The 19,191-nt window shown below is 39.9% G+C and overlaps 1 protein-coding gene across 6 annotated transcripts in view; it reads right to left on the bottom strand.

Moving 5' to 3' along the window:
• Positions 1–19,191, bottom strand: part of WDR33 (WD repeat domain 33) — a 120,959-nt gene that overhangs the window by 11,321 nt on the left and 90,447 nt on the right. For 4 of the 6 annotated variants that reach the window (XM_045074353.1, XM_045074356.1, XM_045074355.1 and 1 more), the window contains 10 exons: positions 12,732–12,858; positions 11,407–11,561; positions 11,238–11,316; positions 10,666–10,776; positions 10,217–10,311; positions 9,937–10,023; positions 7,247–7,386; positions 6,501–6,653; positions 4,070–5,140; positions 1,220–1,328 (listed from right to left, as the gene is read on the bottom strand). In XM_045074353.1, coding sequence (XP_044930288.1) covers positions 1,220–1,328; positions 4,070–5,140; positions 6,501–6,653; positions 7,247–7,386; positions 9,937–10,023; positions 10,217–10,311; positions 10,666–10,776; positions 11,238–11,316; positions 11,407–11,561; positions 12,732–12,858 — 2,127 coding nt within the window. Of the gene's footprint in view, positions 1–1,219; positions 1,329–4,069; positions 5,141–6,500; positions 6,654–7,246; positions 7,387–9,936; positions 10,024–10,216; positions 10,312–10,665; positions 10,777–11,237; positions 11,317–11,406; positions 11,562–12,731; positions 12,859–18,772; positions 18,857–19,191 lie in introns of those variants that run through there. The other 2 variants (XM_045074354.1, XR_006604964.1) reach the window with 2 other exon arrangements.

The raw sequence follows: 19,191 nt of genomic DNA, 5'->3' as shown, positions 1-19,191 counted from the left end.
AGGAGAAGAGCAAGGTGGAGAGGGAAATAGGTGGAGACAGACACAAGGTAGGGGAGAGGAAGAGAGGCAGGCTCTCAGTTTGTTGATAGCTGTACCTTGTGGGTAACAGACTCTTCTTAGGGTCCCCAAATTCCAAAGATGGATTCTTGCTTTCTCTTTTTCCCTATTGGCCACCACTTTCATGCAATGAGACTATAATAAAGATTCTCCTAATTCCTTTTCTGCTCCCTTTCCTAGGATGTCCTGCTTCTCCCAAAGTCCTAGGGCTATAAAATGCGAATGAAAACTCTTCTTAATCTGATCAAAAGAGGGCAAGAAATGTAACATGTGCCACAGAGTGCTGTGGGCTCAGCTAATTAAAAATTAAAAGGAGTTAAATTCTTTGAAGTGCAACCTCCACAATACTCCTGGATCTCTGGCTTGTGTCCTCCCTGTAAGAAACAGTGCACCGACTTGAACAACTCCCATCTCCAACCTTCCCTCCATCCACATCACTCAGTCCTGCCCTCACCCTCTCTAGCCAGCAGTCTACCACCCCTCACTCCAGCTCCAGCCCCTTCCCCTGTGATAGCAGAACACCTCAGCACAAGGGACTGCCTCTGTGCTTTCAACTCCTGAAATTAACTCAACTTCCAAACAGACTCACATCTAAATACTGACAGTTCTCATTTCTGTGCTTTCCATAGTATCAAGAACTGGATACATCTGTACATTGCTTTCTTCTTGTCAAATTGTGTAGAACAATATAATCAGCTAAAGAATTCCATACATGACACAATTTGGTGGGGAGAAGGGGATAATACTAAAAACACTATTAAAATCTCTAAATTCTTTATCTCATCAAAAACTAAGTGGAAGATTTCCAGGATACAAATGACATGCACTTGCATTCAGTGAGCACAGAACCCACTCCCATTCCCCAGACATGGATAAGGCCGGCCTGTGGCCCAGGCCCTTCTACTAGCGGTTGTCCCAGCACTTTCACCGCCAGCTTCAGGTGGTGAGGAGCTTACCTCCTCAGGGCAGCATTTTTAGCTAACTAAAGCAAGTCTGTGAAAACAACATGAAGACAAAGCCTTTACCTGAAATGACAGTGCTCCTATTTTTCCTACAGGGTTCAAATGACCATTCTATCCATTACTTACCAATAAACTATTTATTGTAAGATTTACCAAGAGGTGGTAAAATACAACTCTTATTCAGCCGAGCAGATATTTACCTTTGTTAGGGCCAGGTCCTTGTCCAGGGTTAAGAGGGGGGATGCGACCTTGTGCTCCCTGCTGCCCTAGGCCTGGTATCAGGGGTGGGGGGCCTGTGTTCTGTCCTTCCTGAAAAGATGTTTTTAAAGCGGGGGTGTGAAATCATAGGCTTGTGCTTCATAAATAGCAATTTTATCATAATGTGACAAGACAAAAACACTAATTTGTCCCAACGCCTCCAGCAGTAAACATACAGCTAGTGACATCATAGTAAAATCATCCTTAAATTGGGGGAAGGAGATACTTCTCTTACCATAACAAAATATAACACTTTTATTTTAAACCTGATGATAGGTTTTATTTAAAGCTAGATCTTTACCTGTGATGCCAAGTAAGAACCTCAATGGAAAGTCAGAAATCATAACATTAACACTCTGCACAAAGGAGGAACTTCTGGCAAAAGTAAAGATCTGGAAATCCGCCAGAACAGGTAAACTTGGCTCTCACACTTGGGACTCTTCCAGCTACAGAAAATAACTACTCCTCTTAAGAGGCTAGGGCTGGGTTTGAAGAGGGAGAAGAACATGAAAGTGTTTCAAGATGAGATGCTCACACTGGCTTTACCTCCCTCTTCTCTACCTCAGCATTTCCCCATCCTCAGCACCCTATGGCTCATTCCCAGGTGAGTCACCTGTGATCCAGCTGGATCCCTTGGGTCCCTGCAGATACAAACCTCTTCTGTGTCTCCATGTTCTGGAACCCCAGACCTCATCCCAGCTTGTCTCTAAGATTATGTTTTTCTTAACCTAGCCATGTCTAAATTCTGAGTCTCCACACTGTCCAGTGACCTTGGATCAGGACTCTTAACAAAGACATTTCTGGGGCACGTGGGTGGCTCAGTGGGTTAAAGCCTCTGCCTTCGGCTCAGGTCATGATCCCGGAGTCCTGGCCCCGAATCAGGCTTTCTGCTCAGCGGGGAGCCTGCTTCCCCCTCTCTCTGTCTCTGCCTGCCTCTCTGCCTACTTGTGATCTCTGTCTGTCAAATAAATAAAATCTTTAAATAAAATTTAAAAAATACATTTCTTTACTTAAAAAAATGCACTTGGTAACTGGGCCTACTATAAAAATAGCAGAGTTTCAAAACCATCCATAGCAAAATGGCTTGCACATTCCAAACTAGCTACATGAAAGAGCAGCCTTGTTAGGACACCCAGCATTGTAGGTACAAATGACTATCATTAATTCAATACCTGTAATTTCTGTCTTCCTTTGGTTACTGTCCTCTTCGCCTAAGGACTGCTCTTATCAACATCTTTCATGCTATTACTTTAACACCAGAAAGCAATTCCTCTAAATTAAAGCAACTGAAACAACTGGCTTAAATAATTAGCCTTATCAAAGTGAAGAAAGTCAGATTTCAGCACATAAAAAATAGGAGTAAAGATTTAATCAGTCAAAGCTTGAGATTTGAAATGTCCTATAATGCATCAACCTTTATACTCATTCTATAGGTCAACTAAATCTTTACAGCCATTGTGTTTTTCATGTATAATATCTTTTACTACTTAATATAATAAAAACTCTAACTGAATTGTCCCAGAAACTCAGGCCTATCCTCTTGAATCTGACATGTTTTTAATTTCAGTCATAACGTAACTAAAGTTCATCGCTGTTTTTGTCCTCCCAATGAAAGCTATTCATTACTGTAAGGTTAGGGAACTGATACTGTACACATATACAAATGTTGTGTATTAATAAAACATACAACACTGCACATTTTAGGGCACTTCAAGACAATAAACCTAGATTTATTCCTCTCACCGTAAATTCTAAAAAATGTCCAACAGATTTTGGAAATAAACTCAACTACTCTTCACTGCTGTGACACTTGTAAGTCCTGGAAGATCTATGGAAGAGTAATGCCTAACCTGCTTATTCTGCTGGTTATTTTAACTTGGAAAACCCAATGTCATCTTCACAGGACAGATTCTCAGAGGTGTTAGAAAAAGCAAAAACAGACTGTTGTTTATCACATGCAGCATATCCTCTCCAAACCCAGTGCTTCATACCCAAATAATGCTTCCAGACTATCAACCTCAGAAAAATATCAAAACCACAGAGCAAAGAGTGGTAAATCCATTCGTGCTAATGCAGTCTTTCTGTAATTCCCACACAAAACCTGAACCCTCCTCACACTACTTCTCAAGCACAAGCCCAGCAAATGGGTAATAAAACTCAGCTAACAAAAACAGAATCCTCAGAAAAGGGCCAAGACAATTTCTACAGAATTACTCCCTCCAGTAAATAAATTTACATGTGAGTGGAAAACAACTTGAACAGCATTTTGTCCAGGGGGTCACCATCTGAGAATGCACAATTCTGGATTCAGAGATCTCTAAAAGCATTCACTGAAATGAAAATAGTGAGATCAGAGTTTACCATACACTTGTGAGTTAAATACTCCATCCTATCTTAAAGAGTAGAGCCGGCAGGTGGATTAGCCCATGAAACCCCAGGCTACAAACTAAAGAGCCCAGGAAAGGGGGATCTAACAGGCCTAGGGCCACCCCTGCTTCCTCCTCAGGGCCACAGCTCTTTTAGAGCCTGGGGACAATTATGAATGGTATTCAACTGAAAGTTGATCTTTTCTGGAATGATTTCTATTGAAAAGATTCATATTACAATATATTCAATGGTCTTGTTTACTCTCATTTCCTTCTTCAGCCATGACGCTGTTCTCAAGCCACTGTGACTACTTGAGAAACAGTGATACAAGCTGTGACTGCCTTCCACAGCATCTGGAAGTGCCACCTCCGTGCAGAGCTTATTTTCCCAATGTGCAATGTCTGTAAGTTAGAAATAAATAATACCTGATTGAAGGGGGCCCGGGGTCCATCACCTAGCAGAGCTGTTTTCTGTTGCTGGAATGGTATTGGCCCTTGAGATGGATGTGGCCCTCTTGCCGGGTTCTGCTGTCCCTGAGGTCCAGGGGGCCCTTGCATGCCACCCTGGGGTGGAGGCCCCAAAGAGCCCTGGGGCGGCCCCTGCTGACCCTGTGAGCCTGGAGGCCCTCGCAATTCCTGGGGGGGGCCCAGCATGGACCCTTGGGCTGGAGGCCCCTGCATGCCTCGCATCTCCTGAGGGCCATGTCCCAGCAGTCCACTTGGAGGGTGAGGTCCTCGCATCTCTTGAGGCGGATGGCCCATCATCATCCCTTGGGGAGCAGGACCCTGATTTTCTCGGGGGCCTGGAGGACCCTGCATTCCTCTTGGATTCAATCCCATCAGAGGTCCCTGAGACACAGGACCCTGGATCCCTTGAGACCCTGGCCCACCTTGCATCCCATGAGGATGAGGAGGTCCTTGCATTCCTCTGGGACCAGGTGGTCCCTGCATACCTTGAGTACCAGGAGGCCCCTGAGGACCCAAGTGACCCTGGGGACCAGGTGGGCCTTGAGGGCCTATGTGACCTTGTGGGCCAGGTGGACCCTGAGGACCCATATGACCTTGAGGACCAGAATTACCCTGTGGTCCAGGTGGTCCTTGAGGTCCCAAAGGGCCATGAGGTCCAGGATGCCTCTGCATTCCTTGGGGCCCGTGCATGTCCTGAGGCCTTGGCAACCCCTGGGGTGGGCCCTGGGGCCCTTGTGGTCCCATGAATCCTTGTGGCCCCCCACCTCCCTGATGCAGCGGAGGACCTTGTGGCCCCATTTGTCCCTGGGGTCCAGGGGGTCTAAACTGTCCCTGTGGACCTGGAGGCCCCATTTGAGCCATGTTCATTGGCATCTGCTGAGATGGATGGGGCTGCTGAAAACCTTGAGGAATCTGAGACATTGGACCTTGTCCTGGAAAGGGCTGGGGTCCGAGGAGAGGGGTGCCAGATGAAGGAGGAGGCTGAATTTGCTCAGCCTGTTTCTGCGCAAGTCTTTCAATTTTAAGTTGCTGGAAAGAAAGGAAAAAAAAAATATTGGTAAATACACCAGACCCTTGAAGATGACATACTGCTATCATTTATTTCACTGGGGGAGCCTCAAGACAAACATAAGGCATCAACCTTTCAACACTCCACAATAACAAGAATTCATATAACATTCAGATATTCTGAGAGCACACAAACTTCCAGACTCACTCTAGATGCCTTCTTATATTTTTAAAAAATATTTATTTATTTGGCAGAGAGAGAGAACACAAGCAGGGGAAGTGGCAAGCAGAGGTGGAGGGAGAAGCACGCTCCCCACTGGGCAGGGGAAGCCTGATATGGGACTTGATCCCAGGACCCCAGGATCATGAACTGACTGGAAGGAAGTCACTTAACCAACTAAGCCACCCCGGCTCTCTATCAGAGAAAGGAGACTTCTCTTTTTAAAGAGAAGGAGACTTCTTCTTTTTAAATACTGGGAAAACAGAAGTCAGGATTATTTATAATCATCTTATTACATTCAAAAATTTACTAATGTTTTCTCATTTTTGGTTAACTGTCAAAGGTGAAAAGAAATAAGAGCAAACCACCCGCTCTAGAGTTGACAAAAAAATTATTTTATCTGTCAATAAATACATGAATTAAGTTAAAACTATGTTGGTTTTATCTTTCCTATTAAAAAATGTATATGAAGGGGACACCTGGGTGGCTCATTGGGTTAAAGCCTCTGCCTTCAGCTCAGGTCATGATCCCAAGGTCCTGGGATCGAGCCCCACATAGGGCTCTCTGCTCTGTAGGGAGCCTACTTCCTCCTCTCTCTCTCTCTCTCTCTGCCTGCCTCTCTGCCTACTTGTGATCTCTGTCTGTCAAATAAATAAATAAAATCTTAAAAAAGAAAATGTATATGAAGGAGAGACTGGGTGGCTCAGTAGGTTAAGTGTCTGACTCTTGATTTTGGCTCAGATCATGATCTCAGGATTGTGGGATCAAGTCCTGCATCAGGCTCTGTGCTCAGTGTCAAGTCTGCTCCAGATTCTCTCTCTAACCTCTCCCACTGCCCCTCCCCCTGCTTGCTCACACTGATTCTCTCTCTCTCAAATAAATATATCTTTTTTTTTAAATGTATATTTAACTTAGTTCTACTCACTGCTTGACTGATTTTGTTTTAAAAGTGTTAGAAACAGAATCCTTTCACACCTGAAACTATTATGAAATTGTATGTCAATTATACTTCAATTAAGAAAATTTGAAAAACATAAAGAAATGGTGGTGTTCATAAGACCCATCTGAGAAGCCCTTCCCTTCTCTGTAAGAGCATATCAATAAAAAATATTATCACTATTTTCTTGGATCATCTTGAACCCCCTAAAGAGTATCACACACCTCCAGAAGCTGTGGGTTAGTATACTGTAATGTGGCCATTTCTTGCTCAATTTCTGCTTGTGTTTTCTTCTTCTCTTCCAATTTAATGTCCTCTTTTCTGTCATTCAGTACCTCATTTGGGGCAGGAATTGGAACTTTATTTTGCATCCAAGCCTTGGGAAAGAAGAGAATATTAAAATACACCCTAAGTATGTATATTACAGTGAGAAAATGAGAAAAACATTCTGTAATGTCACTAGCTCATTCCAACTTGCCAAATACAAGCCAGCCAGCCTTGTATAGTCTTTATTTATAATGCTCCTTCCTGTAACGAGAATGAGTCAGGAAAGCACAGTATCGGGTAGAAACTACTAACCTGAAAAACACTGTAAGATCTTACATGTTATTGAGAATGAAAAGCGTGCCCACCTCTTCGAAAGGGCACGTGTACTTTGTGTTGAGGGGACAAATAAAGCAAAAGACAGACAAATGAAGAAGAGAGTCAACATACTCTCTCTGCTCCATGCTTCTTCTCCTTCCTCTGATAGCTTGGACAATAAGAAGTAGGTGAGAAAAAAAGAAGAGCTACATGAATCATGACCAACTCAGCACTAACTGCAGAGCAGCAGATGGGAATTCTGTTGAAGAATACTCCAAAGAAGTCTGTGGTATAGAAATACTTTCCATAGATGAGACAATGCAAGAGGCACTCAAGAAGCAGAACCCCACAGTGTGTGGACAAGTTGGGACTGCTACTAGTTACTCACCTGCTGGAACTGAGCAGGAATAGGTTTTGCATAAGGAACTTTCTTCTGAGGAACTTTTTTCTGATCCTTTTGCATCACCTCCTCCATTCCCCAGTCCAAACCTGGAATCGTCATTTCAATTTCATTTGATTCATCTTTCCCTATAACCACAAAAAAAAGCAGTTAGCCAATGAAATGAGAGCAAATGGCCACGTCATCAATAAACACATTTTTGAACGGGGAAAAGCCTTCCCTTTGAGATCGGGAACACGACAAAGATGCCCACTCTCAACACTCTCATTCAACACAGTAGTAGAAGTCCTAGCAACAGCAATCAGACGACAAAAAGAAATAAAAAGTATTCAAATTGGCAATGAAGAAGTCAATGCTCTCTCTTTGCAGATGACATGATACTTTATATGGAAAACCTCAAAGACTCCACCCCCAAACTAGTAGTAATACAGCAATTCAGTAATGTGGCAGGATACAAAATCAATTGCTTTCTTATACACTAACAATGAAAATACAGAAAGGGAAATTAGAGAATCGATTCCATTTACTATAGAACCAAGAACCATAAGATAACCTGGGAATAAACCTAACCAAAGAGGTAAAGGAACTACAGAACATTCATGAAAGAAATTGAAGAAGACACAAAAAGATGGAAAAGCATTCCATGCTCATGGAGAAGAAGAAAAAACATTGATAAACTGTCTATACTGCCTAGAGCAATCTGTACTTTCATTCCTATCAAAAGTCCACCAGCATTTTTCAAAGAGCTGGAGCAAACAATCCTAAAATTTGTATGGGATCAGAAGAGACCCTGAATTGCTAAGGAAATGTCGAAAAAGAAAAACAAAACTGGGGGCATCACACTACCTGATTTCAAGCTTTACTACAAAGCTGTGATCACTAAGATAGCATGGTGCTGGCACAAAAACAGACACACAGACCAGTGGAATAGAGTGAAGAGCTTAGATATGGACCCTCAACTCTATGGTCAAATAATCTTCGACAAAGCAGGAAAAAATATACAGTGGAAAAAAGACAGTCTCTTCAATAAATGGTGCTGGGAAAATTGGACAGCTATGTGTAGAAGAATGAAACTCGACCATTCTCTCACACCATACACAAAGATAAACTCAAAATGGATTTTTAAAAAACCTCAAGAGAAGGCAGGAATCTATCTGAATCCTAGAAGAGAACATAGGCAGTAACCTCTTTGACATCGGCTGCAGCAACTTCTTTCAAGATATGTCTCCAAAGGCAAAGGAAACAAAAGTGAAAATTAACTTTTGGGACTTCATCAAGATCAAAAGCTTCTGCACAGCAAAGGAAACAGTCAACAAAACAAAGAGGCAACCCACGGAATGACAGAAGATATTTATAAATAACAGTAAAGACAAAGGGCTGATATCCAAGATCTATAAAGAACTCAATTTGAACACACACAAAACAGATAATCACACATCAAAAAATGGGCAGAAGACATGAATAGACACTTCTCCAAAGAAGACATACAAATGGCTAACAAACACATGAAAAAATGTTCATTATTAGCCATTAGGAAAATTCAAATCAAAACCACATTGAGATACCACCTTACATCAGTTAGAATGGCCAAAATTAACAAGACAGTAAACAACAAGTGTTGGACAGAATGTGGAGAAAGGGGAATCCTCTTACACTTTTGGTGGGAATGCAAGTGGGTGCAGCCACTTTGGAAACAGTGTGGAGATTCCTTAAGAAATTAAAAATAGAGCTTCCCTATGACCTGCAATTGCACTACTGGGTATTTACCCCAAAGATACAGATGTAGTGAAAAGAAGGGCCATCTGTACCCCAATGTTCATAGCAGCAATGGCCACGGTTGCCAAACTGTGGAAAGAACCAAGATGATCCTCAATGGACAAATGGATAAAAATGATGTGGTCCATATACACTATGGAGTATTATGCCTCCATCAGAAAGGATGAATCCCCAACTTTTGTACCAACATGAACGGGACTGGAAGAGATTATGCTGAGTGAAATAAGTCAAGCAGAGAGAGTCAATTATCATATGGTCTCACTTATTTGTGGAGCATAACAAATAACATGGAGGACATGGGGAGATGGAGAGAAGTGAGTTGGGAGAAATTGGAGGGGAGATGAACCATGAGAGACTGTGAACTCTGAGAAACAAACAGGGTTTTGGGGGGAGGAGGTGGGGGGTTGGGTGAGCCTGGGGGTAGGTATTACGGAGGGCACGTATTGCATGGAGCACTGGGTGTGGTGCATAAACAATGAATTCTGGAACACTGAAAAGAAAAAAGAAAAAAAAAGAGAAAACCACATTTTTGAAAGAACAGACTTTAAATATGTAGTTTATATCACTTTTATCAACATGTCTCAACATAAACTATTTTGGCATTTTTAAAATAATCTAGTATCATGAAGGTAAAAAACAGGTCTACAAAAAAAATAATTTTTTTTTTTAAGATTTTATTTATGTATTTGACAGACAAAGATCACAAGTAGGCAAAGAGGCAGAGAGAGAGAGAGGAGAGGAGGAAGCAGGCTCCCTGCAGAGCAGAGAGCCAGATGTGAGGCTCAATCCCAGGATCCTGGGATCATGACCTGAGCCGAAGGCAGAGGCTTTAACCTACTGAGCCACCCAGGCGCCTCCCAAAATTTTATAAAAATAAAACACATAGGTACAATGTCTCTTACCCATCTGCTCTTGTTCCATAGCTAATTTTAGTTGTTCTGGTATTCCCATTCCTGGAATTACTGCCAGGCTATTAGGTTCAAGGTCATCTATAAATAGGAATACATCTATTATCAACAGAGATTTTATAAACATAGTGGCCCAATAAATGAACACTTTATAAAAATGAAACCTTATCAATCAGTAAACTATGAAACTAAATTTAGTTTTATATTATCTTTTCCATAACGCTTTAATAAGAGTATATCACATTTCAAAGAAGGATAAATATGTGAATCTTACCATATTCTACTCCATCTTCAGACATTCCAGGCAATAGGTTGAGATTATATCGATCTCGCATTTTATCACCTGGTCGGTTTCGGGTCCAGAATTTGCTGCCAAAATAAAAGTGATTGGAGGGGTAAGGGGAAGAGGACGGTTTCAGTATATTTCTGGGCACTTAAGAGTACCAAACAACCCACCAGTAAACATAACAAAGTTTTATAGTGACTTTCTTCTAAAAATTTAAGATGTCAAAATATTTTTTTAGTAAGAAGGCAAACCAAAATCCAAGTAACAAAGTCATTCTCAATACATTATTTCTTATTATTACATACTTAACAATAAACCACTACATGTTCCTAGGAAGTTGGACTACAAATATATTAATCTAAAAATAAATATAAATCTTCATTTTCTGCTGCTCCATGAAGAGAATAAGTCCTTGTTATTTCTTATAGAAAGCTTACCTAGTATGGTCATTTGAACCTGAGCAGAGAATATGTCCAAGAGGATGCCAAGCCAGACTCCAGATCATTCCTTCGTGGGCCATCTCCATCCCACCCACTTCCTTCTCTACCCTGTAATAGCATCACAGAAAGAAGTCTTTTCACAAAAGTTACCAAAAAGGAAGAAAAAAAAGGGACATTTTCTTTTGCTCGAACAAATGCTGGACATTTTCTTTTGCTTTGGTAATTCTACCAAAGCCTGTTACTTTGAATCTGGTCAGTTCCTTGTGTTTCAGGGGTATTCATTTGGTCATCAACAATGTATTCTTTTACTGAGGAGTACTTCAGAGGGAAAAGTGGCTGGAGAATGAATTCACCAATAAGAAACTGCTTTAATCTCCCTTAATGACTTCTAGATCTGAAAATAAAGGTGCTAATTTTTCTATTCCAAGCTGAGTTTACAGAATTGAAAACTGCAGGAAGTCTCTGATATAGGACATATGAACACTCAGGAAAAAGACATTATGTTTTACACTTTTAGGTGCTCTCTTCATAAAATATACAACTTCTTTACATGATAAGTTATCACATACCCCACATGCCAGAATAACAAAGAGCCATCGGACCCTCCACTGGCAAAAAGTCCTTCATGAACAGGATGCCAGGCCACAGCTGTGAAACAAAAACGTGGGCAAAGGCAAAACTGTTAGGATCTCAACAGACTACAGGTAATAGAATGAGAAGCATGCCACAACCACTGACCTGTGGCTTCTTTCTTATGACCTCGGAAGACTTGAAGCTCTTCTTTCAGGTTTCGGATATCAAAAAGTTTACAGAGGTGGTCACGTGATGCAGTGAGTAGCCAATTGCCATTGAGATTTAATTTCACTTCCATTACTGTGTTTTTATGGGCATGACTAGAAACAAAGTACCAAGAAAATAATCTGTCAGAATTCAAAACAAGGATAAATCGACACAACAGCCATTTTTGTTAAAAAGCACATGGGTCAAGACACAAGAGGTTGGGCCTCTTGGCAAGAGGTTTGGACATTATTTTTGTGGCTGACCTATTTCTTTCAAGTGTACTTTTAACATGGTCTTGTTATGTTACAAGCTTTATTGCTTCTTAATGTCCATTATCTAAGTACAGTTTTCATTAACCAATGAAAACAGCAGCAGAGCTTCAACTGTATAGAAAAGCTTATATGTAAAGCAGGGGAAGCACTTGAACACATAAATTAATATTCAATAAAGCTCATTAAATTTTCAAAATTCAGTGACACTCCTCTCATTAAGACAAGCATTTAAAAAAGAGCACAGGATAGTTTGAGGGTTAATTTGAACTAAAAACACTACAAATCAAGGCCTACAAAATGCACATCTCCAAGGAGTCACAATGTGTCCTATTTGGTTGTGGCCACTGGAGTTATGTAACAAGGCAGCCTTGCTCCAACCAGCTCTGGATTTGGCTCACTTTCCAGTCAGAAGGACCAGGATGCAGGGGTGTGGTCAAAACACATGTTAATAATATGTTTATTTAACTATGAACAGTGACAGATAATAATAAAAAATAATCATGTAAAATATAATAATATAAAATATATATTGTAATATAAAATATAATAATAATAAGTAATTTTAAAAAGACAAACTTTATTATGAGGCTGCATCGTAAGTAAGCACCTCAAACAGAAGATGAGAACTGATTCAAAACTGGGGGGAAATTTCCTCTACAAATAGATGTGGTAAGATGAAGAAGACTGGGCTGTATCTAGTAAGTAAGTGGGTGCCACCTTAGCTACATAGAGTGCCAAAATGTATCACAAGGACACCACAACCTAGGATAGTGAGAACCACCTTTTCTTCATCTTCATCCTTGCCCCACTCCCAGGGATACCCAAATTAAATTTAGATACATATGGAAGAACAAAAATCATATTTAATTAATAATTAGACCCTAGAAACAAGTTCATCTGTTGTGTACCCTAGTTTTTCATGAATACACAGGATGAGAAAAGGCTCAAAGTTAAAAAATACAGTCTTGTTCCCCTTTGTTTAGGGACCAAGGTGTGGTTCCTATCACTTACAGTGTTGCAAGACTCTGCCCAGTCTTGGGATCCCAGAACTTGATTGGCTGTTGACTATCTTTACTTCCTGAAACAACTAACCCTTTTGTTGGATGCCAGTCTACACATTTCACATCTGCACCATGCCCTGTTGGAAACAAGTAGAAATAAAACCTAATCAGTCATATATTTAAAGCAGCACTCCATTCTAATTTAAACCAAAGCAGACAAACTTATTATACGTTTTGATCCTAGTACTCCATCACCTTAACCTTTTTGAAAATGCTCTTTTGGTTTTGTGTGGGGAAGACTTTTGAATAGAGCAACCTCTTTTGAGGTCAAGATGCACAGGAACAGTTCCTCTTCTCAGGCAACTAAGCTCATCTTCTTGCCTACTTCTGGCTGGCCAAAGCTTTTTAGAAGTTGTGTCACTCAAGCCCCATATTTAAAGCTTGTCATGTTTTTCTGGATGATTCTAATTACTAGGCACAATTCTTGTCATTCACTCTATAGTTTTCCCACTTTGAAGTAGTCCTTATAGATCAAAAGTCCTAAATTCAGGTTCACATGCCAGCGCTTTCTAGATGTGGCAGTAGGAAAAATATTCTTTCTGATGGAATTCCATTTACTAAAATGAAAAAGGAGAAAAACAATTCCTGCTTCATTTACACACATACCAGATGAGATGATGGTAAGAGCTACTCTGTGGAGTGCTTACTAATATGTTAGGGCATGATGGAATATTTAAAATCATCACCTTTTTAAATCCTCACAAAATCCTGAGGAAGGTATTATCATTTTATTTGTTTTACAAGTGAAGAAAAGAAACAGAAGGACTGCAGGGATTAAGTAAGACGTCCTAGTTTCTAAAGCTAGTCAACAAGAACAGGAGCTGGAATCTGAACCTGATCTACAGGATTCCAGAAATAGTTCTCTCAATCACTGTGCTAAGGCATAGGGTCACTTAACAAATGGAACACATTAACTGATACTAAAAATCACAAAAGTGAAAATCAGAACTTCTACAATTGAAAGAAATTAGTAACTAATTTTTGAAAAATCAGGGCTGTCCAGAAAAAGCCTCAGAAAGATTTTATATAGCAAATGCCCTACAATGCAGGTAAAAAGTGAGGTGAAGAGTATTTGAAACTGGTCCCTCTCCAACCAGGACCAAATCCAGCTTCTATGAAATCTGAGGTGGGAAGGAGGAAGGATATGGAAGAATAGCAAGAGAGGGAAGAAGGAAGAGTGAAGAGATGATTTTAGAGGCAATGGGAAGTGAATTTGCACCAATTCAGAAGGGGAGTAATTTGTTTCTCAAATAGACATGGACTTAAGACCCCATGCTGGCAAGTATGTAGGGAAATACCAACTGCCTGGACAACAGTTTGACAATGTATGCCAAAGCATGAGAAACATACCTATCCTATAACCTGAGAACCTCATACCTCAGAATTTATCCTGAGGAAATAACAAATGTCGAAAAAGATTTGCCTACACAAATGTTTAATGATAGTTTATTTTTAAATGCCCTTGAATAGGAAACATATTACAAAATATATTTCAGTATGGCATATGTGCTCAATGGAATATGATGCACCTGTTATAAATGATACTATACTAATTTGTTAATTAAAATATTCATGATACGATTGAAAAAAGAAAAACCCCAGTGTGTGCAGCATTCCTGATGCCACCACTGTAAAAGGGAGATCAGTACCATGAGTGTGCATGCACACCTATCTAGAGAAAAATGCAAGTCTAGACACCAAACTGTTAAACAGAAATAATACTAAGCTGAGTAGAGGTAATATGGTTATTCTTATTTCCCTGTTCTGTTTTTATGTTTTCTTTTGGGGTTTCTTGTTTGTTTTTATATCTTCTACAGTGAACATATATTTTATAACTGGGATCTGAAGATGCGAAAAGGGAAAGAGGTGTTGTGTTGCTTTGATTTTATCAAGAAAAAGAACTGAGGATGGAAAGATTAAATAGAAATACAATTCAGTCTTTCAGTCCTTGCTTGGCTTAAGAACTTTTTTTTCAGGGTTGTTGCTATTGTTTTTAATTTATTTAAGTAATCTCAACACCCATTGTGGGGCTTGAACTCACTAGCCCAAGATCAAGAATCATATCCTCTCCTGACATAGCCAACCAGGCATCCTAAGAACTTTTTTATTTTTTTTTTTAAGATTTTTTTTCTTTAGGGGCTACTGGGTGGCTCAGTGGGTTAAGCCTCTGCCTTCGGCTCGGGTCATGATCCCAGGGTCCTGGGATAGAGTCCCGCATCGGGCTCTCTGCTCAGCAGGGAGCCTGCTTCCCTTCCTCTCTCTCTGCCTGCCTCTCGGCCTACTTGTGATTTCTCCCTCTCTCTCTGTCAAATAAATAAATAAATGAACAATTTTTTAAAAAGATTTTTTTATCTTTAGATAAAAAGATACATTTAGAGACAGAGAGATCACAAGTAGGCGGAGAGGCAGGCAGAGAGAGGGGGAGAAGCAGGCTCCGGGCCAAGGAGAGAGCCCGACGTGGGGCTCGATCCCAGGACCCTGGGATCATGACCTGGGCTGAAGGCAGAGGCTTAACCCACTGAGCATCCAGGCGCCCCCATCCTAAGAACTTTTATGAGACTGACTCGCTGCCTACTGCGCTAAGGAGGCACCTCCCATCCTAAGAACTTTTAATGCCATTAACAATTTGACCCTAAAAAGATATGGCCAGGGAATTTTAAAAAAGCTTTATGGGTCACTATCACTCAAAATTAGAGATATGTGTGCATTTTAAACAAATTTGGAAAATACATGAGAAAACACTTTTAAAATGTGATGCATTATGGAGAAAAAATTCATACTCTTAGCAGCCACCTCTACCCTCACCTTTTCTGAGATGCTTTTGTTATAAAAGTATGTTTAGTTTAAAGAACTGTATGCAAAAAAAAAGATTTAAAAAACCCCGCTAAAAAAAAAAGTAACAACAAAAATACATCTGAGCTGCTTTGAATTATTTTCTGACATTTTCTAAAATGTATTTGGGGGGTGCTTGGGTAGTACAGTCGGTTAGGTGTCCAACACTTGGTTTCAGCTCAGGTCATGATCTCAGGGTCATGAGACTGAGCCCAGTGTCAGGCCCCATGCTCACGGGGAGACTTCTTAAGTTTCTTTCTCACTCTTCCTCCGCCCCTCCCCCAACCCTCTGTCTCTCTAATAAATAAACCTTTAATTTTTTTTTTTTTTTTTTTTTTTTTTTAATGAGGGCGCCTGGGTGGCTCAGTTGTTAAGCACTGCCTTTGGCTCAGGTCATGATCTCGGGATCCTGCGATCAAGCCCTGCACTGGGCTCCCTGCACAACAGGAAGCCTGCTTTTCCCTCTCCCACTCCCCCTGCTTGTGTTCCCTCTCTTGCTGTGTTGTGTCTCTCTCTGTCAAATAAATAAAATCTTTTCTAAAAGTTTTTAAATAAAATAAAAAGTATTTAAGTAGAACCTAAGCAAGTGAGGAATCTCATCTATCCTATTCTGCTAAATGAATTTACCCAAATCCATACATATCACTAAATATAAATCCAACTGATTGGTACAGATTCTAGGATATTATTTTATTGGTTACTGTCCTTAATAATAAAAATACTGCTACTACTAGTGAGCACACATACTTCTTACATGTATGGTACTATTCAAAGCAAAGTATGTATACTGACTAGTACTTTACAAATGAAAATTACAAAGTACAGACAGGTTAGGCAATCTGCCCAGGATCACACAGCTGATATGTGGCAGAGCAGACACCTTGAATGCAGGGAGCTGGCCCCCAATTCATAGCTCTTAATGCCTATTCTGTTCTGCCTCCTTAGATGTGGAAAGGTTAGTCTAAGAGTTACAGGAGGAAAAGAAAATAAGTCTCTTCCTATTTGCTTCTATATGCAGAAAGACTCATTGAGAGATAGCAGACAGGAAACAGATGGGAGGGCAGCTATTCAAGTCTTGACATTACTTTATTTTTGAACCACATGCATGGGTCATCTACTTTTTTAAAATTAAATACAAATAAAAGACTTATTTAAGAAAGTATGTACAAAAAATGTGCATCATGCTAACATTTATGGCTTAAAAAGAGACATACACATACACAAAGCACACACATGCATTTGCTCAAATATGCATAAAATGTGAAAAACAGAAAGAAAACAGAAGAATCATCACATTAATTGCCCCCAAGAGAGGGAACTGGGTAAGGAGACTTCACTGTATACTGTTTGTTAATTTTTAAATACTGAAACATAGGAATGATCCATTGGGGGGGAAAAAATCAATGAAAAAAATTTAATTTACTAAATAGCAAAGGACTGTTTGCTCTGTAAAGTGGATATGAAATCATTACAAGAAGCACATATCACTTTTATATTTTTTCAAATGAAAAGGAGGAAAAATAAATAGCTTAACCTGGCACAGATGCACAACTTTGCAACTGATTTGCAACTGCTTTCTTCTTTAGTAAAAAAAAAGTGACTGAATTCCCAATGAAGTGAGAAAAACTATTTCAAACAATAAAACTGTACCCTCTCATGTCACATTTAGATCCAGAACAATGAGACCAATAGAAATTTATCCTAAGAAAGTAACTTAAAGGATTTTTTTAAACTTTTATATTTAAAAGATGGCAGTTGAAACTTTGCTCAAAATAATGAAAACAAATTTCAGAGGTGGGATAAATTAAATGAACTGTGTCATGGACGAAAAAAAGAACAAAAAACTATTAAAATGAGGATTCTAGAACAAAAGAAAATGCTCATGAAATAAAGTGCCTTTTTTTTTTTTTAAGATTTTATTTATTTATTTGGCAGACAGAGATCACAAGTAGGCAGAGAGGCGTGCAGAGAGAGAGGAGGAAGCAGGCTCCCTGCTGAGCAGAGAACCCAATGCGGGGCTTGATCCCAGGACCCTGGGATCACAACCTGAGCCAAAGGCAGAGGCTTTAACCCACTGAGCCACCCAGGTGCCCCTAAAGTGCATTTTAAAACAGCAAACAAGGATCACCTGGGTGGCTCGGTGGGTTAAGCCTCTGCCTTCGGCTCAGGTCATGATCTCAGGGGCGTGGGATCGAGCCCCACATTGGGCTCTTTGCTCAGCAGGGAACCTGCCTCCCCACCTCTCTCTGCCTGCCTGTCTACTTGTGATCTCTCTCTCCTTGTCAAATAAATAAATAAAATCTTTAAAAACAACAACAACAAAACAGCAAACAAGAGGTGCCCAGCTGGCTCAGTCCGTGGGACTTGAGACTCTTGATCCCAGGGTTCTGAGTTGAAGCCCCACGCTGGGTCTAGAGATTACTCAAAAATAAAATCTCAGGGGCACCTGGGTGGCTCAGTCAGTTAAGTGTCCAACTCTTGATTTCAGCTGAGTCATTATCTCAGGGTCCTGGGATCCAGCCCCCCATCTGGGCTCAGGGCTCAACACTCAGCGGGGAGTCTGCTTCAGGATTCTCTCTCCCTCTACCCTCCCCCCCACTGCTCATGTATACGCTCCCTCTAAAATAAGTAAATAAATCTTTAAAAATAAATGAATTTTTAAAATAAAATCTGAAAAATAAATAAATAATAAAACAGCAAACAAACTAATACATGCATAAACCGTGCATATGCCATGGGGCTGATTATAAAAATGTATAGGTTCAAAAATGTAGATGCAAATAAGTAGCAAATGAAAACTATATTGAAATACCAGAAACAGAGGTGAAGTTTTCACATTTTCTCTAATGTTACATTGTATTTATCATCACAAATAACACAGGTTAGATTTATGTGTGTATAAATTCTGTTGTTTTTAAAATGAGAAAAAAAATAAGAAATTAAATTGAGAAATAAATTGAGGGAAAAAAGGAACTTTGCTAGGTTATATTTTCTCTATCAAACTAGCAAAAATTAAATTTGGTGACACAGTGATAATAAGAGAGGAACAGACAATGTCATCCACAACTGGTTGGAAAGTAAATTGGTACAATTTTGGAGGGAGGCCATCTGGCCGTATCTATCAAAATGTTACAAGTCTTAATTCTGCTAGGAATTTACCCTATGTCTGTAGCTGTAAAATCACACCAAAATTTTTCAAAGATCGTTTGTTTCACCTTGCTTGAATTCGAAGACTGGAAACACCTAAAAATCAATGAGGGATTATTTAAGAATATTAAGGTAAATCCATATAACTGAGTACTATAAAGTACTATAAAGCTGTTAAAACTGAGGCAGGAAGAGGGAACTTTTGGGGGATGATGGAAATGTTCTATATCCTGATTATGGTGGTGGTTACAAAAATGAAGCAGAGAAAACTTTTTGAAGGGACTGAAATGTTACATACCTTTATTACAGTATATGTATTTGTCAAAGTTCATTGAACTGTATAACTAAGAAAAGGCTGAATGTTACATGTAACTTATACCTCAATAAGTACAAACAGGGTCGCCTGGGTAGCTCAATGGGTTAAAGCCTCT

Source organism: Mustela putorius, unplaced genomic scaffold (genome assembly GCF_011764305.1).
Source record: "Mustela putorius furo isolate JIRA1106 unplaced genomic scaffold, ASM1176430v1.1 tig00537338_pilon_pilon_pilon, whole genome shotgun sequence".
Taxonomy (NCBI): domain Eukaryota; kingdom Metazoa; phylum Chordata; class Mammalia; order Carnivora; family Mustelidae; genus Mustela; species Mustela putorius.
The sequence above is the reverse complement of the archived record's forward strand: the minus strand, read 5'-3'. Positions and strand labels throughout refer to the sequence as shown.